Source organism: Pseudorasbora parva, chromosome 15 (genome assembly GCF_024679245.1).
Source record: "Pseudorasbora parva isolate DD20220531a chromosome 15, ASM2467924v1, whole genome shotgun sequence".
NCBI lineage: Eukaryota > Metazoa > Chordata > Actinopteri > Cypriniformes > Gobionidae > Pseudorasbora > Pseudorasbora parva.
In genome coordinates this window covers 4,178,766-4,204,467 of record NC_090186.1, presented here as the reverse complement: position 1 = coordinate 4,204,467, position 25,702 = coordinate 4,178,766, and the positions used below count along the sequence as shown (strand labels likewise).

The 25,702-nt window shown below is 36.6% G+C and overlaps 1 protein-coding gene across 1 annotated transcript in view; it reads right to left on the bottom strand.

Annotated features, from left to right (window-relative positions):
- ankrd6b (ankyrin repeat domain 6b) overlaps window positions 1–20,620 on the bottom strand; it is a 35,657-nt gene extending 15,037 nt beyond the window's left edge. Inside the window, exons 1-5 of the mRNA XM_067416779.1 lie at window positions 20,460–20,620; window positions 7,408–7,674; window positions 3,089–3,187; window positions 878–976; window positions 516–614 (exon numbers count right to left, since the gene is read on the bottom strand). Of these exons, the coding sequence (XP_067272880.1) occupies window positions 516–614; window positions 878–976; window positions 3,089–3,187; window positions 7,408–7,533 (423 nt within the window). The 5' untranslated portion in view covers window positions 7,534–7,674; window positions 20,460–20,620. The remainder of the gene's footprint in view (window positions 1–515; window positions 615–877; window positions 977–3,088; window positions 3,188–7,407; window positions 7,675–20,459) is intronic.
- Between the last annotated feature and the right edge of the window lie 5,082 nt (window positions 20,621–25,702).

Below are 25,702 nucleotides of genomic sequence, written 5' to 3'. Positions count from 1 at the left end.
TAATCAAAGCTTTGAAAACACGCGAAGAAAGAGACCTTTAAGTATCTTTGCATCTGCATGAAAACTAATTCTTACAGGTCAGAGGTAAAAAGTTTGTGTTTTATGCAGGGCAAAACAACCCTTTATAAAACACAAAAAAGGATTCAATAGATATGGGAGCTGAATACATAAACAAAACAAGACAACAATAACCAGATAAAATGTATGTTGGAAATAATCTTAGCTTCAGAAACACTCAAAACTGAAAACTGAAGATCCCACTCGTTACAAATGCATCAATATGGGATAATATGGGATACTTTGTAAATCGCTTGGTAAGTTAAACTCTATTTCTTTATTAAATTGTAATGTCAAATCTTCACAAAACGAAAAAAAAACACTCTCATTGGATCTATGCAAACCTCGTAGGTGACTCATTTTGATCTCAAAAGGGTGAATTCTCACCTAAATATGAGGAGTTTGCATCTATGCATTATTGACTACAGAGGGACTTTAATGTTTAAAGCAGATGTTACCTTGTTTTTAGCATGAACGTTGGCTCCAGCCTTCACCAGCAGTTTGACAGACTGACTGAAGCCGTGCCACGCAGCCTCATGTAATGCAGTGTTCCCATCCTGAGGAAACAGATCAACTGCTGGATCACAGCTCTACTTGGCATTTGCTATTTTAAATGCAATATACAACAAAAACCTTAAAGGATTCATTCAATTTTAAATAACTGACTCACATAATACACGTATTTACACTCACATCAATATTTCATTTATTTGATCATTATACTTTACATATTTCCGTATGTGCAGTGAACGTAATGGAAACAGAGCAATGCTGCTATAGTAACCTTTTTTTCTAGCATATGTGAAAGAGAAATATTTACCTTGTCTTGTCTGTCTAGTGCACATCCTTCCTGAACGAGAGCGGAGATGACATCTGTGTTTCCCACCACAGCTGCTCTGTGGACGGCTGTCTGGTCAGCCTGAAATATATATATATAAAACTTGAACATCAGTCATGCTTTACTCCATGATGGTGGGCTGAACTGTTATTTATGGAGCAGGTATTTAGTGGTGTGTGCTAATATCACTGGCTCCTTGCCATGTTGCACAGGAATCGAACATTGGGCATTATAAAACAAAGTTATGGAGCAGTCCTACAGATTTCTGATTCTGGTCATAACATGAAAACAGATCTTGATTCAATTTGAAGTTAGACATTTTAAAAATGCTTTATTATTTGCTGTAGCACTATAGATAGGAAAACAGAAGCACAGGAACTGCTGTTTAAGATCAACATTACACTGTTTTCTGTTTTCTATAGAGGATATTCTGTAAAATCTGGATTGTTTCTCTGGTAAAGAAAGCAAAACAAGCTACACAAAAATCTCATGGTTTCCCAAACACAGATAAGGTTCATGAAAACAAATTACAGTTTGTATTGTGGAAACATCATCTGTCCAAAAGTGAATGAAAAACAATAAAACAATCCAGCAATGGAGGGTCTGCTCCTCATGGGTCTTCAGACCTCAATATAAACATCAGTTATGGTGCTTTTATGCCTATATCTTATTTTGTGTTGCATTGAAGAAACTCAAAGGAAAATGGTGTATAGTCCTGGGTGAATTGTTACTTTAAATGTACATAATAGGGGTGTGCAATATAGATTAGTCTATGATATTGTGATTGTTGTTTTAACAATGTGCGATCTGACAGTATGTCCAGAAATGTTAATATGAATACACAAGGTCCAAGATCCCGAGCTAATGTATCCCCATCATGGTGACTTCAGAACAATTACTAAACAATATAATTTCTTACAGTGGCAAAGACAACTTTTATCATGTGAATTTACAGTAAAACAAGAGCAGTGCGTGTCTGTGATGTCAGCATCATTCTGCTGTTGATTAACAGTAACTCGCAAGAAAATTACTCAGTATGCGTAATTGCACAGTAAATTACAGTAATTTAGTGTAAAATTGAACTATTTAATCCTGTACATTCCTGCACTGCAAAAAAAATGCTCTTCTTATTTAGTATTATTATCAGTTTCCAGTCCAAATATCTAAAAATTCTTAAATCAAGATGCATTTACTAGATGAGTAAAATGACATAAGATATTTTTTCTGGTTTTCTGGGGAAAAATATCAAAATTAAGTGAGTTTTTGCTTAAAACAAGCAAAATGATCTGCCAATGGGGTGAGAAAAATAATCTTATTTCTGTTTGGGACAGAAACAAGAAACAAGATTTCAGTCAGAAACAAGATTATTTTTCTCCCCACATTGGCAGATCATTTGCCTGTTTTAAGCAAAAACTCACTTCATTGGGATTTTATTTTTAAGAAAACAAAAATATATATAATGTCATATTACTTGTATAGTAAATGCATCTTGATTTAAGAATTGTTAGATATTAAGACTAGAAACAAGACTAGATTACTAATGAGCCTTTCACACTGCACTTCGGACCCGCAATATTCCCGTAACATTGCCGGGTCGCCTTCTGTGTGAAAGCAACCACGTCCCGGAATTGATTACCGAATTGAACCCGGGTCGGGGACCTAGTAACATTGCGGGATTCGACCCGGGACGAGCGCTGTGTGAACAAAAGCCGAAACTAATGCCGCAACGTGTACGTAGTTATCATGCGACTCCTAGAGCTTGTTTTTTCAATAATACAACCCTGCAGTGCCAGAAGAGCTCGTCTGTGTTTTAAACGCAGAGAGTGTTCGTATACAAAAGAAACTAAAATTAAACAAGCAGAAATGTGTGCAAACTGGACACAAGTCGAGACCACGGAGCTCCTTACTATCCGCGCTGAAGCGGAGATCGCTCGCCGTTATACGTCACATCAGGATGTCACGTGTCAACTCGACCCGGGACCGTTCCGGGTTGTGTGTGAAAGCGCACATATTACGGTATTTCGCTGGCAGTGTGAATGGACCAAATCTAGCGACCCAGGAACAAATGCCGGGTCGCATTATACGTGTATTTCCCGGAATCGCAGTGTGAAAGGGGCTTAAGTAAGAAGAGCATTTTTTGCAGTGTGGTATTTTCGCTCAAAAGAGAAAATGCAGCAAACTTGTTATACTCACATCATCTTGAATATCCAGGTCACAACCAGCAGCCAGCAGTATCCTCACGACAGCAATGTGGCCCTTATAGGCGGCCAAATGCAGAGGTGTTCTGCCGTTCTGCAAGAAAACACACAATCAGGCCCTCAAACACACACAGACAGGACTTTAACAGCTATCAGATAATCTGAATGGAGGTCAAGCCAGGGAACACATGTGGGACAAAGCAGAAGTGTGACCGTGATGCAACGCAAATCTGCGAAATACCATTTACATAACGAGTGAGTAAATAAAAATATGATGCATGAATTCATGCATTAGCCAGCAGGAGGAACATATGACAGCAGCAGTCCTCTTTTGTACTGTTTAAGTCCAGTGATTAATCTCCCAGAGGACTGCAGTCAGGAGAGCATGTCACACAAAGAGAAATAATCACCAGAGCTGTGACTTATGTAACGGTTGACACTCGCAGTGTCTGCCTGCTGTATCTATAGTGTTTATAATATGCATCTGTCATGATCAAAACAAAGGAAAACTAGTGCGAGGACTCAAGTGCAGATAATTGAAGATTTATTATAAAATAAACATAAATAAGTGTCTGCCTGCTGTATCTATAGTGTCAATAATATGCATATGAAATATCATACGAATGAATGATGATGTAAATGTCCTCTCTGCATCACACTTGCAGGTTTAATTAATGTAAATTTAAGACCTTAAATAAAACACTGGGTTCAATTAGCACAACTACTTCCACATTTTTCTTATTAAGGATCGTTTGCAGAAGCAGTGTGTGGCTGTGACGTCTCATCTGCCCACACCACCTCTATTCGTGTGAAGCCAGACTTCAAAAGTTCTGGTCTTCACTGAAGCCTATTTGCCAAAAACCTTCCTTTTAGATAGGAAGAATCTGACAGATTTAAGGAAAAACTAGGGATGCACCGAAATGAAATGCTTGGCCGAAGCCAAAACCGAATAATAATTAAATGCTTGGCCGAAGGCCGAATACCGAAACGCGGTGTTTTGCATTTTTTCCATTTATTTGGCAATTTTTTTACCATTACAATATTTAAATAGTAAAAATTAGCTTTTTACTATTTTGTGTTGCTTTTCAGAGAAATAAATCAAATAACAAAAATACAATTTCAAAATATTTATTTAACACTGAACATGTTTTTAACATTCCAGCAGATATTATACAAACTAAGCACAACATAACTTAAAATAAATAATTAGTAAAATAAAAAATATATTTTTATTTGGCCATCTTTGAAGCCCCCCTTCTTGAATAGCCTACACTGTCAGAAAAAAAGGTACAGTTCTGTCACTGGGGCGGTACCCTAAGGTACAAAATCGAAAAGGTACTAATATGTACCTTTAAGGTTCTACTATGTACCTTTAAGGTACTAATTTGCACTCCTAAAGTAATGATTTGTACCTTTTAATGTACTAATATGTACCATTTAGGGGTGAGTAAGGTACAAAGATGTACCTTTTCACTTTTGTACCTTAGGGTACTGCCCCAGTGACAGAACTGTACCTTTTTTTCTGAGAGTGTATGTTAGGCCTATAACTGACTGCTGAAAGAATGTAACTCTGTATGTCTTCAACAACAAATGTGCATTGAATAGTGCAAAAAATGTGGATGAACCTGCATGAGATGCAGCACTAAACAGTGCTTCCACACTGCTGACATGTTTGCTGCATAAAGCGCGCGCCTCTCACTATACGTGGGTTACTATTTGATCGCTTCATTAAAAACGTCATTGTTCGGCAAAAATTATTCGGCCTTTTTACTTATTCGGCCGAATAATTATAACCGAATAATTTCGGTTGCCGAACATTCGGTGCATCCCTAACGTTAAGTTTTAGATGGAAATCTCAAAATCTAAAATCCACAGATCTATTAGTTGTATAATGTACTAGTTTTTGTTTCATGTGTAAAATCCCAGTAATTTCAGTGATATTGGACATTAAGGGGAACATTTTTTTCAGCATTTTATTGTTACCATATTTACAACCATAGACAGGAAGTCACCCACCACCTCAGTTTTAAACTAATGGCTCTTTGGAACGGCATTAAGTGGGACCTAGGCTGTTACAGTATGTTTAATTGCAGTTTTTTTTTCCCTCACATGTGCAGTTTGTTGTTCATATTAAACTGCAACTCATTTCACATTTACTTTTTCAAATTAAATAAAAATGTATATAATAATTTATGATCATATCATTGCATTTGTGTTTGAATGATTAGTTTTTGACTTGAAACAGTTGCATATTAAAATTAAATTTAGCTTATCCTTCCTATTTTGTTGGTTTTTGGGGGCCTGTTACAGTGGGATTTTGTAGGTGGTCCTTAGAAAACAATTGGAAGATAAAGTGGTCCTTGGGCTGAAAAGGTTTGAGAAACACTGCTCTAATTGCAAGACAGCTTGTCAAAATGGCCGCTCTCGAACTGTAAATGTTTAGCTCATACAAGAATTATGATTCTGCATTTTCTTACACAAGTTGTTTTCGAGCTTCACGCAATCATCTGAACATCTGTGTTTACTACAGTATGTGCGGCGCTGTAAATCTGTTCATCATAAACCGTCGCTCGTGTCTCTTCATTAGCATTAAAACTGAGAAATATTATTTCAATTGTTATTCTAAAAAATCTTAAATGTTTTTATTTTGACATCCTCACTCTAATTTTTAAACCCATATTACTGAGTAAATGTAACGCTTTATTCCCATGCAAGCATCCTGTTCATTGTACTTCCACTGTGCAAAGTTAGAATGGATAAAGTTTAAGTGCCTGAGCATATTTCTGAAATATCTGGTATATCCCTTATAGTAATAATTTAGAGAAACTTTCATGTGCTCAGTCAGTGTTCAGAGAGTGAAAATATATCTATGCAAAACTCATACTTAGGCTCTAATAAGCTCAAACTGGCGAGTAAAATTGAAGAAATTAGTAGCCAATGGCTAATCATTTAGTCACATCCGCGAGTGATTTACTCGCAGTGTAGAGGGTTGTTAGACCCCAGGCTGTCTGTTTCTTTCCGGTGTGAAATCCTTCCTTGCTTCCTTCTCGTTCTGTTCAAATTGTCTCTGATTGTAGGACATCTATAATTAATGTCGCCATGAAATCAAACAAAACAATTCTTGTTTTGTTTTTTATGGAATACTGCATTATTTAATATAAATTCTCTATCCGAGCGCATCATAATTGAGATGAACATCTCATCTTAAAGAGATCTAAAAAAGAAAAACAATCGGTCCCAACTGTCAGAATATAATAACTTAGCTTTAATATAGTGCAAAAGCTGCATCATTTATTTATATATAAGGACATTTATATATATTCTGTTTCATTTCAAATAGTTTCGTTTAAAAGTGGACATTTCAAGATTTCTATACACATATTTCTCATGTCTGTGAGGCGAGTAGCCTTTTGAGTTTCGGTTTATTTATGAGACATGTTGCAAACAGCAATGCAAGTGATTGCTCCGGCACCTCCATGTCATGATTATTGTCTGCTATTACCTATTCACTTCTTAGTTATTAAATCCAGGCAATTGGCGGATGAAACATACAATCAAAGATACAATCAATATAAAACAAAATTCACTTTAAAGAAAGGCTTTCCACAAAACAAAACTTAAAGGGTTAGTTCACCCAAAAATTAAATTTATGTCATTAATAATGACGGTTATGAATCAGCGTATTGATTCATGATTCAGATCACGTGTCAAACTGCTGAAATCACGAGACATTGGCGAACTGAATCATTGATCGATTCGCTGATTCATAACCGTTTGAATCTTTATTTGTGGATTGAAAACAAAACGGGAAGAGAAGACAATGCTGAATAAAGTCGTAGTTTTTGTTATTTTTGGACCCAAATGTATTTTGGATGCTTCAAGAGACTCTAATTAACCCACTGATTTCTCATATGGACTACTGTGATGATGTTTTTATTCCCTTTCTGGACATGGACAGTATAGTGTGCATACACTTGCATACGCTCTCGGACTAAATATAAAATATCTTAAACTGTGTGTGAAGATGAACGGAGGTCTGACAGGTGTGGAACGAGATTATGGAGAGGCATTAATGACATATATTTCATTTTTGGGTGAACTAACCCTTTAATGAAGTGGTCAAAAATTATTTCTGACTTCTTCTTTGCATTTTTCATAATTAATATAGCATCGATGAAGTTTAAAAACAACATTATATTATTTAAACCTAAACAAGAATTTCACACCTATAATTTTGATCCGGACTAACCTGAAAGTCCAGACCAAACAAAGTAGGTGTGAAAGGGCCCTAAGATTATAAAGCATTATACTGACCTTGGTAACGGCTACCTTGGCCCCTTTGTTGATGAGCTGGACCACATGTTCAGCTTGGCCCTTGTGCGAGGCTATGAGGAGACGCTCAGAGAGAGCTCGCACAGATGAGGCATCCTGCTGGGTCATGAATTAGGGAAAGACTTGGGGAGGGGAGAGGTTTGGGGATCAGAAACAGGAACTAGTCCCTCTGGTGTGGGATGAGAGGAGAGAGCAACCATAGATGTCCCGATTCTGGAGGGATCTAACCCTCATGTCCTTTGGAGAAGCCTGTAGGAAACAGGAAATGGCATAATAGTCACAAAAGCAGCAATATTTTTCCAGAGTAAGAGCGGATGTGACTACAGGCAATGTGACATGGAAGAAGAGGAAGGTTTCTGGAGGTGTCAGGCCTGCATCAACCAATAACGCTTTACAATAAGGTCTCATATGTTAACATTAGTTAATCACATTCATTTACATGAACTAACAGGGTAATTTATTTTATAAAACATTTGATCATCTTTATTAATACTATTAAAGGGGTGAGAACAGTCATGAGCTCTTTTGTCAGTCAATCTCATGTCAATCTTGAGTACCTATAGAGTAGTATTGCATCCTTCATATCTCCGAAAAGTCTTTAGTTTTATCATATTTATAAAAGAAATATGGGCTGTACCGAGTCTTTCCGGAAAAAAACGAGCGCCTGGAGGCGTATCGTGTGGGCGGAGCTAAAGAATGACAAGCGCGCAAAGCAGTGACGTCCTCAAGCGTGGAGAAACCCATCGCTATCTCAGCTAATACAGATAATGATCCAGAATCAAATCTGAGGGAGAAATAAATTGAACAGGAGAAACAGCAACAGCAGGACGTCCGTCTCTGTGGTATGTACTGTATTTAGTGGCCTCTCCACATTTGTGTGTGTTTACTCGCAGTTTATGAGGACATGATTCGGTTTATGGACTATTGTATGCGACTAGACCTTAGAGGTAGCAAGCAGAACGGTTTTGCACGTCAGAGTAGTGTAACGTTATACAGAACAACAATGGAGTAACCGTTAGCGCATTTGAATGACGAAGCACGCGATCGTGTCGTTTACTGATGTTTACTCACGTGACGATAGCCAACAGCACAGACATTTGAAGCCGTTTTACTCACCGGCTGCTTCCAAAGCAGGACCGAACCTTTATCGCTGGGACCGCTCCGTCAAAAACACACTTCTTTGGTATGATTTGGTGAAGTCCTGTGACAGCAGTGACCGTGGAGATCCACTTTGCGACGCGACTGAAGCGATGTTTTGAAGCTTCCCGTCATTTCTGCGTTCAAATCGGTTCAAATGCAGCGCTGCCTTCCCAGAATGCTGTGCTGAAGCGTTGAAGTCGCTCGACGTCACCCATAGGAATAAAGTGGAGCGAGGCGCGCGACAGAAGTGTTCACGGACGACTGGATCTGCAGCTGAGAGACTGTTTACGGCGCGCATTTCCTCTCTCGCTCTAGTCACGCGCGCGCACCCTACCGGGAGAAGAGCCGTACGGCCCATACAAGGACCTTCCGATCTATTAACGTCAAGCCGAGCCATACTCGAAAAAAACTCGCCGAAACTTGTAAGAAACCGGAAGGAGTATTTTTAACTCCATCAAACGTCCAACATTAGTTTTTGAAACTTTGTCTATGTTTAGGATGGGAATCCAAGTCTTTAAAGGTGTAAAAAGCTCAGTATGCAGGAAACAGCATTTCACCGCCCCTTTAAAAAAGAGCAGCAACACCTCCACCTCTCCTATCCGCTCTGCAGACACTCATTAAAGTAAAGTTAGGAGGGTCTGTTTCATTGAGAAGGATATGAAATTATGTATTTTTAAAATATACTTTCAGTGCATTGTTACAACGACAATCGAACAATTTATATATTTGTATATATATGTGTACACTTTTAAAAAAGTACATAGAACTTTGATTAAGTACATTTTTCTAAAATATATTTTTAGAAAATATGCTAAAATACAAATATTTTAAAGTGTGTTAAAAGTTGTATTGTGAAAATTATGCCAATATACTTTTATATATTAAAGATGGCACATTTTCTTGTTAGTATATTTGCAATATACTATTGAAAAGGGAATCTATTTGAAATACAATGAAGTATACTTTTTTCACACGGGAAGTGCACAAAAGGAAACGTTATAAAACAATAAAACAAATGACTCCTTTAATAAAATTACAGTTGTTCATGTTTTCTTCGCACTCGTTTTATTTTCCCTCGTGTGTTTTCTGTACGTCTTTTGTGCATGAGCCACACGCACCTGAAAATTGAGCACTATAATGATGACCTTGCATAAATCAACCGTAAGACTGGAACATACTCCCTGAGAAAACAATGGAAATTAGCATCTGAACTCATTCATACACTTAGCATCTCTGTCCGAGACATCACACTGAGTGAACCATCTATGAATGACACTAATTTACATGCCTATCCTTTCACATGAAACTTCCCCCAAACTCCTGCTCCCCCTCATATCGAGATCACCTGAAATACAACAAAAAAATCCACTTGATTCTGTCAGTCCTCACTATACAGTATATGAGTGTTTGATATCATTTGAAATGTCTCAGTGTGACTGGTACAAAGATCTCATCCCCACAGAAGAACCAAAAGATAATCAATGTTTTAAGAGAGATATTTTGATTAATGTGTGATGGGTGTGGTGCGTCTTTAGCCAAATGTTTTCTACCTCCTGCTGTCAATGCAGGTCTATAGGAAAGTGATTAATGCAAATTCCCATTGTGAACTCATATTTACATTTGAAAGAGTTTTTGTATTTGGTCTGGGTATGAATTGATTATGTAATTGGCATTATACATTTACCTGACTGTTAATAAATTGTCACACTTTGATTGATTCTGACTTGCTCTAGTGTTATTCAGGTTATGAACGGGTATAATTTCAATAAAGGGTTAAACAGAATTTTTAAATGTGTGGTTGAACTATTAAATATACAAATGACCAAATAACCAATTGGCATTCTAACCTAAATTCGAAATTATGATTAAATGGAGTCAGATAAAGAGAAATTGGAATAAATGCCTTATGCAGCGACCTTCACCCGCCATCGTTAGCCTCCATTGGGACGATTTGCTTGGGCTTACACAACCATCAAGTTTTATAGATTAAATTATTATCAAATAATTGATTGTCGATTAATCATTAGCATCACTAAGACACACTGTGCAGCATTAACATTGACTAATCCTTTAAAATCCACATCAACAGCTGTAACACATATAAACCTGTTTGCTTTGAAATGTACAAAGCTGCATCAATGACCCGTCTAAACCCCCAGTCCTTCTAGACAAGAACTTTAAAGTCAGTTATTGATGACCACTGTAATGGCCTCATATGCACTGATAATAAATCAGATGAGAGCTGACATGAGCATGTGTAGGCAGATCCTCAACACCACAGCCACACTCGCTCCTACAGCCATCCATGCCTTTGAAGGGTTATACACACACACAGGTTATATACAGTCCTAGGCAATGGCAAACCCTTAATACTGGCCTGTTCAAAACATACCAGAGGCTCATAAATACAGCTGAATCAGCCTTTCCCAAAAGGAGAAGGGGAAAAAACCTTCTTAACCTTTCCTAGAAGAATGTGGACAAAAATTGCATGTGTAAAGCTTAATGCTCAAACAACAGAAAAGCACATTGGGACTTTGTGGACTGTGAAACGAGCCGTTTGTGTTTGTGCCAACAGCTCCCAAAATAATTCATTGAACTTGTCACTGGCCAAGACAAAATTATGCATAGCTTACTTAACTTTAAAAAACTTTTATCAACACACACACACACACACACACACACACACACACACACACTTGGGTTTCCATGTTTTATGGGGACTTTCCATATACATAAAATTATTCTTATACTGCACAAACTGTATATTCTGTCCCCTAACACTAATCCTACCCATGACACAACACTACAGGCATTTTTATATTTAAAACATAACTCTGTATGATTTATAAGCTGTTTTTCTCCTCAAAGGGCCCACAACATGTCCCCAAAAAGTCAAAAATGATTGGTATTACTATCTTTGTTGGAACATTTTGGTCCCCATAACATAGGGTTTAAGAGGAGCACACATTATCTTTAAAATGCATCATTATTTGTAATGACATAATCAGATATGCTGCACCCAATGTAACTTAATAGTATAAGTTTATTTGATTTAATTTATGACATTTCTCTTTAAAACATTTCAGATAAGTTTTCTGGTGGCAGCCACTATTAACCATCATGTTGTGTTCGGTCATTTTAACCTGGAGAGGACTTTCCTTTTCCTGAAAATGCTAGTTAACGTTATTGCATAGTATTAAAGCGTACACTCTAAAAAAAATCTGAGTAAAAAACAACCCAATGTTAGGTCAAATATGGACTAACCCAGCAGTTGGGTTGTTTTAACCCAGCGATTGGGTTGTCTTAAGCAAATATTTAACCCAACCGCAGGATTAAAACAACCCAATCGCTGGGTTAAAACAACCCAATTGCAGGGTTAGTCCATTTTGACCCAACATTGGGTTAAAACAACCCAGCATTTTTTAGAGTGTACTGAAATTACTCACCTAGAGTAGTTCTCAAAAAAAAATTCTGATTTTTTTTTTTAACTCTAAGAATTTGTGATCCTTTTACAAAATGGCACAAAGTCACACTTGTGGTGATCAATCACTCTAAAAAATTCTGGGTAAAAAACAACCCAATGTTGGGTCAAATATTGACTAGCCCAGCAGTTGGGTTGTTTTAACACAGCGATTGGGTTGTCTTAAGCAAATATTTAACCCAACCGTAGGGTTAAAACAACCCAATCGGTGGGTTAAAACAACCCAGCATTTTTTAGAGTGGTTACAAAAAAAGCTTATAAATGTCTTATCAATTATTATCACCAAATATTGGATTCGATCTTTTTGTCAACTTGGTTTATTTAAATTAGGGCAGGTATTGTACACTCTAAAAAATTCTGAGTAAAAAACAACCCAATGTTGGGTCAAATATGGACTAACCCAGCAGTTGGGTTGTTTTAAGCAAATATTTAACCCAACCACAGGATTAAAACAACCCAATCGCTGGGTTAAAACAACCCACTTGCTGGGTTAGTCCATATTTGACCCAACATTGGGTTAAAACAACGCAGCATTTTTTAGAGTGTATTTATATGTAAAATAAAATAAAAACTGACTGATTGATTTTAAGTCTCATTGATCTGACCTGATATTGGTCCAAAATGACCATCCATTGGAAATGATGAATGGGGGCGATTGAAAATAAGAGAAACATATTTACGTCTGTGCTTGCAAAGATCTGTGGCATGCGTCTCACACACTCACACTCTTTTGAGTATTACAGGCTCTCTCGTTCACAGAGATGAACTTTATCTTTAGATCAAGGAGGCATATCAATCAGTTCCCTTTTTATGGCCATTGTATAGTCTTTTCTCTGGCCTGTGCCTGTGGTCAGGAATGTCTCTGAGGTCCAGTAGTTGCAGGACTAGTGTCAGCCTGGGGGGATAAAAGCTGATAATGATCAGCGGGAGAGCAGACATCTCAAAGCTTGCTTAGGCCTTTGTTTGTTACGGTCTTGAGGCGCCTGTTCTGGTGTATTATTCATTAAATATAACGAATAATGTGTCTGACTAGCTACAAGTGTGACTGTGTCATTTTGTACAAAATAAAATATATTTATTTACAAAATAAAATTTAAAAAAATATTTATCCATATTTTGTTGTATATTGACAAATTTATCAACAAAAATACATACTTTTTTCACTCAAAAACTGAGGTGCATAAGCTCAGATAGCTGGGTTTCCATTACACATTTGCGCAAAACTTTTGAGCTATTTTCTAAATGTCAATGAAAAAAAAAACAATTGCGAATTGCAGTGTTTCCATTAAACAATGATATGCAATTAAAGCATTTTTCCTCTCATGTCAAACAATCATGGTGTAGGTGTCTCTGTGTGTATATATATATATATCGCAGTGACTGCACCAGCCATTATTTTTTATCGAAGGAGACGTAGGCATGTTATCCAAGCATTAATGTCAAGCAAAGCCCTTTATACTTGGGAGTGTATGAGGAGTTTCTGGCTGTTTCTCCCTCATATTTGCTCAGAGGTCTTGATAAATTGTGGCATTTCTTGGGTGGTGGGAGAAAAACACTGACATTCTGGAATCGGATGGCAATAAAATCACAGACTAGTCCCTTTCAATGATGAAAATACCTTACGGCCCCATGAGAAACAGTTACCGTCCGAATAGGGCTAATGATGCTTTTCCTGAGTGTGTAATAAAACTCTGAATCAGAAGCGGTTGCTGTGTTGTCAGTCAGTCTCCCCTCATCCCCCTCTACTCCGCAGCTAAACCATGCCCACTTTTATAACTTTTTTAAAACTGTGGTGAGAAGTGACGGCTGCTGAAACGGGGTTTCATGACCCTTTATGAAAGAATGATCATGTGATGTGTAAATGCAAAAAAAAAAAAAAGTTATCTATCAAGTTTCAATTGCAGTTTAGTTAAATATCCCTTTTTCGAAATTGCCTTAAAAAAACACCTAATAAGAGTGTGCTTTTTTTTTCTGATATGGGAGTTTTTGCAAAATTGACGTTTGCATTTGGCGTATTTACAAAATTTGCGCAACTAGAAGGGTAATGGAAACGGAGCCCCTGATGAGGCTTATGATCAATCAAAACCTGTGCTAACTGAAAGAAAGTAAGTTCACAAAAAGATTGAAACCAATATTTTGTGATAATATCAAAGCTATCTCACGACCAATTCGTACTAATTCATACGAGTAAATAAAAGGTGTCTAATTCGTACAAATTTGTACGACCTCACTCGTACGAATTCGTACGATCTGTGTAAACCCACGTGATGGGTAGGTTTAGGGGCGGGGTCAGGGGTAGGTCATTTGTATGAATTCATGCGAATTTGGTAACTCGTAAAATATGTACGAATTAGCAAAAATCGTATGAAATCGTACGAGTGAGGTCGTATCAATTCGTACGAATTAGCCACCTCGTAAAATTAGTACGAATTGCCGTGAGATCGGGTTGATAATAATGCATAACAAGCTATTTTTAAATGGCCTGTCATTTCTGACCAAGAACTCAAAAGGTGTTTGCAGGGTTTTCCACACAGCACAAGGGTTAAAACTGTGTTTTAAGAACAAGTAGTTACTTTTTTTAAGTCTTACTTTTTCCAATTCAAAAGGCCGATCTACTTTTTATGTAACATACCAGTCAATATACTGGATGGCTCTGGGGTTCCTGCATCGTGAGGATTCAAATGTGATTGAAAAGTCTGTTTTCAAGATGTACACAATATATTTTTTAATTTGAGAGAACCTTGTTTACTTAATTGTCCTATTGCTCGTCTGTTTGTTTTTTTTTAAGTTAAGTCAACTACTCACCCTTTACATGTACTTATTTGTACATTTGTAATCATGGAATATTTAAATAACATTTGACATCTCATTGAGGTCATTAAGGAAACAAATGCATAAATCTTTTCAGCATCTGTATCTGTTGCTCAGTGTGTCCAATAAATACACAAAGCCCTCCCTCATCGTCTCTCACCAACATGACAACACAGGCAGTAATCAGATTCCTCATGATATGAAGAGTAAAATCAGACCCGCATCTGAACACCAGGTCATTTTGTTAAGGTCCTGTGAGAGAGAAACATGAGGATGATGTAGAGAGAGGTTCAGAGAGTAAAAGTGCACTTATCAAATTTAATCTTCATGACATCATTCTCTGCAAACAACAACTAAAAGCCCTGAAAACCATTAAACTCTGAAGAATGGCATTATTAAATTATGACACATGACCCCGGTGTCACAGACGAGGCTTAGCTAGTCCCAGACTATAATGCATGTTCGACCTGCTAAAGCATATCTTAAAATATGTCCGTGCCATTGTTTCGTCTCAAGATGCACAGCAGTGGAAACAATTGCAAACAAAATTTCCCCAAGGGGACAATAAAGTCAACAACAACAGTTATATTTTTTAAGACATGTTTATAAAAGCTGCTTAAATGAGCTAATTAAACTCAGGTCTAATCCTGGCTTAAGCTAATCCCTGTCTGTGAAATCGAGAGAGTGGTGCTCTTTTCATACTTTTTATTTTTTACTACATGCAAAAAGCACCAAACGTTCCCAGAAAAGTATTACTGTAGTTTTATCTCCATTAATACAGAAAGATTTCTTTATAAAAAAAAATTATTATACACACACACACACACGAAAAAGTATCATATATTGCAGAATCTAATAAAATATCCACTGATGCTCCAGAGGGAAGCGCAACCCCTCCCCCATCTATTATCTATCTATCTATCCATCCATCCATCCATCCATCCATCCATCCATTGTTTGTCCGTCCGTCTGTCTATCTATCGTTTGTCTGTCCATCCATCCATCCAGCTATCATTTGTCCATCCATCGTTTGTCCATCCATCCATTCATCCGTCCATCTATCATTTGTCCATCCATCCATCCATCCATCCATCCATCCATCCATCCGTCGATCATTTGTCTGTCCATCCATCCATCATCATCAATCCATCCATCCATCCATCCATTATTTGTCTGTCCATCCATCCATCCATCCGTCCATCTATCGTTTGTCCATCCATCTATCATTTGTCTGTCTGTCTGTCTGTCCATCCATCCATCATTTGTCTGTCCATCCATCCATCCATCCATCCATCGTTTGTCTGTCCATCCATTCACCCATCTATAGTTTGTCTGTCCATCCATTCATCCATCCATAATTTGTCTGTCCATCCATCCATCTGTCTTCTATCATTTTGTCTGTCTATCCATCCAGTTCATCGTGTCTGTCCATCCATCTATCCATCCATCGTTTGTCTGTCTATCCATTCATCCATCCATCTATTGTTTGTCTGTCCATCTGTCCGTCCGTCCATCCATCTATCCATCCATCCCTCCATCCATCCATCGTTTGTCTGTCCATCCATCCACCCACCGTTTTTCTCTCTTATTCTCTCTTATTTTGTTAAAATTATTCACATTCACAGATTCTGCAAAGCAGTTCACATGCATTTTCATGCAAATGTATATGTTGTACAGTCATGTATATATTCCAATATTTAATTTAAAAAGGGACATAGGCCTACACACACACACACAATTGCTTGAGTTAAAGACCTAATTATCCACTGACCTCAGAACTGCACCACTCTAGAAGTGTGAAGTGCATAAATGTTTTTCCTTAAATCTTCACTGAAGCCTATTTGCCAAAAACCTTCCTTTTAGATATGAAGAGTCTGACCTTCATATCTAAAAGGAAGGTTTTTGGCAAATAGGCTTCAGTGAAGACCAGAACTTTTGAAGTCTGGCTTCACACAAATAGAGGTGGTGTGGGCAGATGAGACAGGTTAACATCACAGCCACACACTGCTTCTGCAAACGAGCCATAATAAGAAAAATGTGGAAGTAGTTGTGCTAATTGAACCCAGTGTTTTATTTAAGGGTCTGTTGGTCGGGTCAAGGAGCGCTCCTTATATTTGGAGAGAAAAAAGCAATATATATAGTATAGGGACTGCTATACTATACACCTTTTCCTAAGAGTCTTCATTATTCCCTGTTTGAAACCTTATCCCTGTGATGGTTAGTCATAATCCTTTCTCCTTGTGGCGACATACAGCAAGAGTTTCATTTTTCAGCTCTATTCAGAGGATTTCAGGTGGAACTCGCCTAAATGTTCCTGCCAGGAAATGTCTGGAGTTTGTGCTCAGAGGCATAAAGTAGATCTATTAAATCATGCTAAGTTTTATCCAGAAATAAAATAAATGGTGAATCTCACGAAACCTGTCAAGAACATGGCCAACTCATATTTCATTTTCAAAATAAACCTATTTATAGGATTATTGTCAATTCATGTCAGTTCAAACTTATTTTCACATCATTTAAAGGTACAACAGGATTCATTTTAGTCAAAATATTATTTACTTTTAAAATCTATCTATCTATCTATCTATCTATCTATCTATCTATCTATCTATCTATCTATCTATCTATCTATCTATCTATCTATCTATCCCTCTATCTATTCAAAGTGTCTATCTATCTATCTATCTATCTATCTATCTATCTATCTATCTATCTATCTATCTATCTATCTATCTATCTATCTATCTATCTATCTATCTATCTATCTATCTATCTATCCATCCATCCATCCATCCATCCATCCATCCATCCATCCATCCAGTCTAACCATCCATCCAGTCTAACCGTCTATCTCTGTCCAAAAGTCTCCATCCATCTATCTCTCTTTCCATCTAAGTCTCCATCCATCCATCCATAATCTCCATCCATCCATCAGTCCATCCATTGATCTACATTTTTATAGGTGAAATATGACCATGACATGTTTTTGTGAGAATCAACTAGTACACATAACATAATATTATATTTGTGGTGGGTTAAAATTATATTTTCCAATTGGCACAGATTAACCAGACAACATGAAAATACGCTGAAATTTGGAAGTAATATAGTATAATATTAATTTTTATGGTGAGATGCCCATTATGTTATTTTAGAGTTTGCCCTAAAATAACTCTTTAAATGAAAAACACTGAATATTGTTTGTTACAAAACCTTTTTGAACTTAAACCAACTGATTTAACGATCTGTTTCTCAAAAAAACTTAACTGTTTTACAGCAATATATATATATATATAATTTATTTATTTATTTATTTATTTAAATTTTTTTACAGAGCATTAACCACTTGATGGGTTTCAGATAGCGTAAGATATGTAATTCAGATGACCAGCACCAGGAATCTAGACACAGAGAGTCTGAATGAAATCACCACACCCTTTTTCTGAGTCACAAACCCCTCCATCACACAAAGGGATCGAGTCAAACAATATCAGGGGGAAAACGGATCATGATAAAGATGTATTAAAGCAATATAGGGCTGAACGGTGGCTGAAGTGTAGGTTGAATTGTGGTAAACTGAGCTCAGCTGTGTTTATAAGAAATACATTCATGCACAGTTAAAGAATAACGGTGTGGATGACCAGTTAACTTTAAAATAGCATCAGATTTGACATGTAAAATAATGTTCTGACTTTAGCCAGACTTGCTTGGACACCACAGTTTGGCAAAAGTTACTACATTCTCAGAAACAAAGGCTCAGCAATACCATACACTCAAAAGAATGCTGGGTTAAAAACAACCCAAGATGGGTTGGAAATGGACAAACCCTTTGGAATTGGTTGGGTTAAATGTTTGCTTTACCGCTGGGTTTCTCCATTTTCAACCAAACTTGGGTTGTTTTTATCCCAGCATTTTTAGAGTGTAGAAGAACTATTTGTGGTTCCCCCAAAGAATCGTACAATTATCAGTTCTTAATTATTATTTTTTCTTTGTGTGAAGAATTAAAGAATATTTTTCCACTATTAAGAACCATTTGCAGAATGATTCCATGGAGGTTCCATGGATGTTAAAGTTTCCTCATGGAACCATCAATGCCAGACAAGAACCTTTATTTTGAAGAGTCCTAATGTAAAATCATAAAATCAAATCTGTAAATAAACTTGGTGGCTCATACCAAGCAGTGAACTGTATATTATTTTGGTACAGCGAGTGCAGTATTTTAGCAGCGGTGGATCCCATAGGGAAGAATGTTTCTGTGTAGTTTGTGCTCAAACAGAAAAGGCTTCATAAAGTTAATCATGGTTTATAATGATTGCATTATAATGGCATTAATAACTAAAGGATTAGTTCAATTCAGCAGAATTTAATTAAAATTTTCTGGTAATTTACTCACCCCCATGTCATTCAAGATTCATCCTTTCTTCAGTTGAATTTTTTTTTATTTTTTTTGAGTAAAGGATTCCAGGATTTTTCTCCACATAATGGACTTCAATGGGAACCCACAGGTGAAGGTCCAAATCACTGCAGTTTCAGAGGAAGAGCTTCAGAGGCCCTGATGATCCCAGACAAGGAATAGAGTCTGTTCTAAACAAACCATCGGACATTTTCAAGAAAAAAATGAACAGAACCTCAAATGTGCAACTTCTGTGTTGTGATCCTTTACCGCGTTTGACGCCGTCAAATCAAAAAGGTCACACCTGACGTATAGGTGGAAGTACCAACCCACCAATGAACGTGTATATACAAAATCAAATGCCCTTTACAAAAAAATAAAGCTAAAACAAAAATGTATGATGATTTTGAAGTTGGAGGAGACCATGAGATGGAGTTTTTTGGTTGGTCATAGACCGTGCGCTGTGAAGAAGCAAGACTCCGAAGTCAAGCATTTAAGGTTAAAAAGTAAAAAATCTTTTTGAAAATGGCCTATGGTTTGTCTAGATAAGACCCTGGTCTGAGATCTTGCAAAGCCTCTGAAGCTCTTCCTCTGAAACTGCATTGATTTGGACCTTCAACGCCACTGAAGTCCATAATGTGGAGAAAAATCCTGGAATGCTAAAGATTTTTTATTTATTTATGTATTTCTTTTCGACTGAATAAAGAAAGACATGAACATCTTAGATGTAACGGAGGCGAGTAAATTATAATTAAATTTGAACTAATCCTTTAAACATGTTTTTTGGGGAAAATTTGGACCCAGAAGTCTGACACAAAATCTGAAAGAAGAAGGGGAAAAAAAAAAAAGAAAAAAAAAAAGGGGGGGGGGGGTATTTTTTAAAAAAAGGCTGTAAAGTAAAAAAAGTTTTCTGACAGGATTAGGGTGTTTTGTGTGTGTGTGTGTGTGTGTGTGTGTGTGTGTGGGAGTTAGTGCTCTGTCTAGCACATTCTTCTGAAGGATTGTCCCAGCAACCACAGCACGTCAGGCTGATTATTATTCAGGAAAGCTCGTGAGAGTAAAGAGATTCGCTCCTATCAAACAGCTATGAAATGCTCATAACTTCCCGAAGTTATTATCGTATGGGTTAGCTAACAGCGGTTTAAAACGGTAGTGAACAAAGAAACAAAAAACAATGCAAAAACTATGTGAATATCCATTCAAACCTACCTCACACACAGACGAACGACGGGCACTTCAACTCTTCTTTGTAGAGTGTTATACCGATTTTCCCAGAAACGCGCAAAATCCCGCAATTTGGCGCGTGGGAAAAGAGGAGCGCTTGATAAACATGATCCAAACTGCGCAATGAAGTGAGGAGGAGGAGGAGGAGTAGGAGGAGGAGTATACATGTGCCATCCAGCGGTGAAGAGACAGACTTCACCACAACCATTTAGCTCATTTACACTACGATGGCGAATGCTTATGAATATTAATCAGATGACACAAACGGTGGGTGGAGCGTCCAGTCACCAAACCTGATTAATATTAATGAACCAAGCTCTCGATTTTAAAGGGTTAGTTCCCCTCCAAAATAAAAACGACCCCATGATTTACTCACTCTCAATCACTCTAGTTGTGTATGACATTCATCTTTCAGATGAATCAAATCAAAAGTTATATTAAAAAATGTCCTGGCTCTTCCAAGCTTTATAATGGCAGTGAACGGTTGGGCTGTTTTTTTGAAGTCCATTGAAGTGCATCTATCCATCATATGCCAATTGAAGTGGCGTGTTTGTGTAAGGAAAATATCCATATTTAAAACTTTATAGACTAAAATAACTAACTTACAGTGGTCAGTGGTATGCGAGTTGACTTGCGCTACAATCCACATTAGGTTGTGTCCTGCTCTCCCCTATACCTTTACTGTACTTTAAACATTTAACTATAGCTTCATGCATTCTTTTTTTTTTAATCTCTTATCATTTTTTTAATCTTTTATCATTCTTTTTTTAATAGTAGGGGATACTATTACACATTTTCTAGTAGCCTACAGATTACACTGTAAAACATTTTTAACTAATTGTACATTTTCTAGTGACTGATCTAAAAAAATTTGTTGGAATAATTCACAGAAATTCAATTTGGCCAACTGAAAAATTTAGATGCGATCAGTAACTAGAAAGTTTTCAATTGGAGACAAAATTTCTAAAGTAATGGCGGATGACACTAATGAGATTCGTCTGGATATGAGGTTAAAAAAACACATAAATACTGTTGTGTTTCTCACAGAAACCGATCGGTTCGTGTCTTAAGACATCATGTGTCGTCACGAGCAGCAGGGTTTTTGTGCATGTTGTCTAAGCATGTTTTTTTTTACTCTCAAAATTGTTATCCATTCACATGCACTATGACTGGCAGACTGCAACAGTTGGAATTAAAAAATCTTCATTTGTGTTCTACTGAAGAAAAAGACCTAGATCTTGGATGCACTGGGGGTCCGCAGATAAACATCACATTTTCATTTTTGGGTGAACTATCCCTTTAAGGCTTTGTTCGCTTTTGACCGTGAAGAGGACAAGAGAGGGTTAAACACGCAGGAACGGTCTCGGAGTCATCGCTGCAAACAGGAGATGAAGGAGAGCTGGAATCCACAACACTTAGCTCATCACATTTTGAAGATAAAACCCTGCCGACTACTCCTGTAATTTCAGAGAGATCGTCACTCATGCCTTTTCCTACACTGTAAAAAATTATTTAGAAAAAAAGTTACCTGGTTGCCTTAAAATTTTGAGTTAATTGAAATTCAAAATTTTGAGTTAATACAATGAACATTTTCTGAGATTCGACAACCTTTATTAAAATATTCTTAAAAGATTTTGTAAGCATATTGGGTAATTGTGTGTGTTTTATTTCTGATGATGCAGCCAAATAGTGCTATTTTCATGATTTATCAATTTTTTTTATGTGGTTTAGATACAATAATATTTTGAGTTTCTATTTATTAAACAAATTTCCTTCATTGTATCAACTCAATTTTTTTATTTCAATAAACTCCAAGGCAACCAGGTTACTTACTTTTTTAAAGTTAAACCAACAAAAACCAAACCAATTTTTTTACAGTGTAGGCTACTGCTCTGCTGGATGGATATTCTTCTCCTGCTCTCTCTCTTCTTCTCATGCCGATCTATTTTCACATTTGGCAATCTCATAAGCTTGCCTTTTGGCACAAAAATATGAGTGCCATTTAGCCATCTCAGTTGATATTTATAGCCCGATAAGTAAAAGCCTTTTGGAAAAAAATTTTTTTGCAATGCAGCAAACTTTGTTGATATTGTGATGCTTGATCAGATTTGCGTTAAAGGGCTGTAAATCATCGTGGATGACCGTGAATTGGTAGCCTATTAATGCGTTTTTAATTTAAGACTCGCCTACGGTCTGGCACATCCAAAACTTGAATCCTGGCGCTGTGACTGTTCCTGACCACTTTCGCATTAGGCCTTATAGAGAGATGCGCTTTAAATCGAGCCTGGTGCGTAATGGAGATTCCAATGCGCTCTTCTTTGGTCAGAAGCGAGGAGAGCAGTCGCGGACAGCTCCAATATACAAAACTTCCAAATACAAAATACATTCAAATCTCGGTTATGTAAGCACAGATAATATAGCTAACAGTGTATTAGTCAGTAATTATTAGCTTAAACACTGATTTGATAAAGTTTATAATTTAAGTCCATGTACCCACAATTGGTCTGGCCCATCCAAAACTGGAATCCATAAATGGTAGCACAACTGTATAATTTGCATAAATGCTGGCATGTATTTGAGTGCCGCATCAGTACCAGGCAGGAACGACCACTAGTAAAGACTGCGCTTTCTTACAGGAGACTCACAGGCAGGTGAGTCTCACATTGTTGTTGCGCAAGGTTTGACATGAAAAGCCAAATTGTATTTCTGTAATGAACCACTCTGGCACTAAAACATGTATTGTTAACTTACGACATTTGCTTTGGCTGCATTGCTCCTTATGGAGGTTCAGCTTTGCAATCCAGTAATTTAATAAATGCCTGTAGGCAGGGGGGGGAATGGGGCCCTGGACTCTCAGGCACAAAGCCGCCAATATTTAAACAGCACTTACTAACATACAAATATAGATGCTATTTATACAGAAATATAAATGCTTTTTTTTTTTTTTATTGAAATAATTATCATTAACATTAATGACTGGCATACTTACTTAGGTTATAATGTGTCTTTCCTGGTGCATTATTTATTTATTTTGTACATATTTTGAAATCTTTTTCCATTCAGTGACTTTTAATAGCACTAAAGTTCAATACCTACCATAAAATCAGTCCATATAAAGCAATGCTATGGTCTAGAAGACTTAGTATGTAGTGAAGAATATGGACTATTTTATGTTGCCTTTCTAGTGGTAATAGTGTTTGTTCTTTTAGAAACTTGACATCTGTCATTGTTGAGCTCAAATTGTTTAAAAATTAAAGTTTAAAAATGATATTGGTCCTGGAGTTGTTTTTAAATGAAAAATACAGCATATTAAAATGATTTTTGAAGGATCAGGTGACACTGAATAGGCTACTGATACTGAAAATTAACAACATATTAGAAATTGTTTTATTTTTTCTTAATATTGTGTTTGAATGCATTTTTAATCAAATACATTCAGCCTTTTTTCTTTCAAAAACATTTAAATGTCTTCATTATTTCAAACTGTTGATTGCTAGTGTGTAAAATAATGCATGTGAACTAACTAGCAAATTATAGCCCATATACTTTTTAATATAGCCTATAACACGTGCTTCACAGGACATAGGCTACTTGAATATGAAATGTGCTAGTTTTACCATGTTTTAGTGAAAATAATATTTTGAGTTTTATGAATCATTTTCAAATGACTGCAATATTACTAAAGAAAGCATGAATACAGATATACAAACACTCACTCTGATATGCTGAAAACTTGTTGTTGACAACATTGATATTTTCTGTGCATCAATAAACATGCTTGTTTAGAAACCAGCAGATAAGACAATCCAGCACAAATTAGTGCATAAAACGTATTTGAGCCTCATAATTAAATACAATGGGCCTGAGCAAGTACTATAGTTAGGTCTATAACTCTCAAAGAACCATCAGCACAACACCCTGACAAATGTGTTGGCGATTAATAGAAGATTGAATGAGGAAAATGTGTTTTTTATAATGAGGTTTTGTAATATAAAGCCTGCGCTAAACATAACATGACTCCAGTTAGCACTCTTCTGGTTCCCTCGTCCCAGTAATGGGTTTTTTCAATGGAGTTTTGGTTAAATGGCTGAAATAAGGTCTGTGGTGAACACAAGCTCAAGACCCTTTCACGTTTTATTGTACAACATAAAATACATCACCATTACCTTACTCGTGTTTTTTTGCAGCTGTTACGTCTTAAAAAGGGAGTTGTTAAAGGGATCCCATGGTGTTGAGACTTGTATGGCTTAATATAACATAAATGATGTCTCTTACTGAATTATGTGGTAGAAAACCCATGAAAGATCTACGTTATTTAAAAAATCGATTTTATATTTGGACCATGGGCGGCGCCATTTTGTTTGCGTTCTAGGTTGATGACGTAGAGTGGTTGAACTCCTCAATCAGCTGGCGTTACGAGATACCCCTCGCTGCAGACTGTAGCGCGCTGACGTCACGAATATTACGTATCGCATATCTTTAAAACGCATGCGCAATAACGTGGTGACAGCGCATGTGTGTACTATTTGCGTTATGCGGTGATGTCACATGTTTTGATTTCTTGTTTGACGTCCCACGTCTTTAAAATGCATGAGAAAACTTGACTTAATAGGTTAATAAAATGTTAAAAACGCTAAAGTAATAATAAAAAACAGCAAAACGGAGTACACATATCCTTGGTTTTGACCATGCCATCTGAGGTAAAACAATATAATTATAAAGAATTACAGAGTATACTCTGTAATGGCTGTGTATTTTATTTAAACTAAGTGTAGTTTAGATTACAACTCTTTATTGTCCACGCAGGTGGAAATTCATCTTTAGCCTCACAAAAATTATTAATTTGAATTCCCAATTCAATACAGCAAACACACGAAGAAACTTGCAAGAATTACATGCCCCATGCATTACAAACGTATAAACTAATTACGCTAAGACCATAATTAAGTAATATCACTAAATAAATAAATAAACCACCCTTAGTAACATAATGTACATAGATCATTAATTGTATAAAATAATGGCAGATGGTATAAATGTGTTATTTTCACATTATGTTGTAGCCTACATTGTTCTTCTTTATTTTTGTGTATTATATTTTTTGGACAGTTTCTGTTGCTTTGACAATACGGCATGTAAAACATTTATGCCAATAAAGTAGTTTGATGTTAAACTGATTATATACAGTACATTTTCAGTGTCTATATCCCATATTATAACTCATAAGA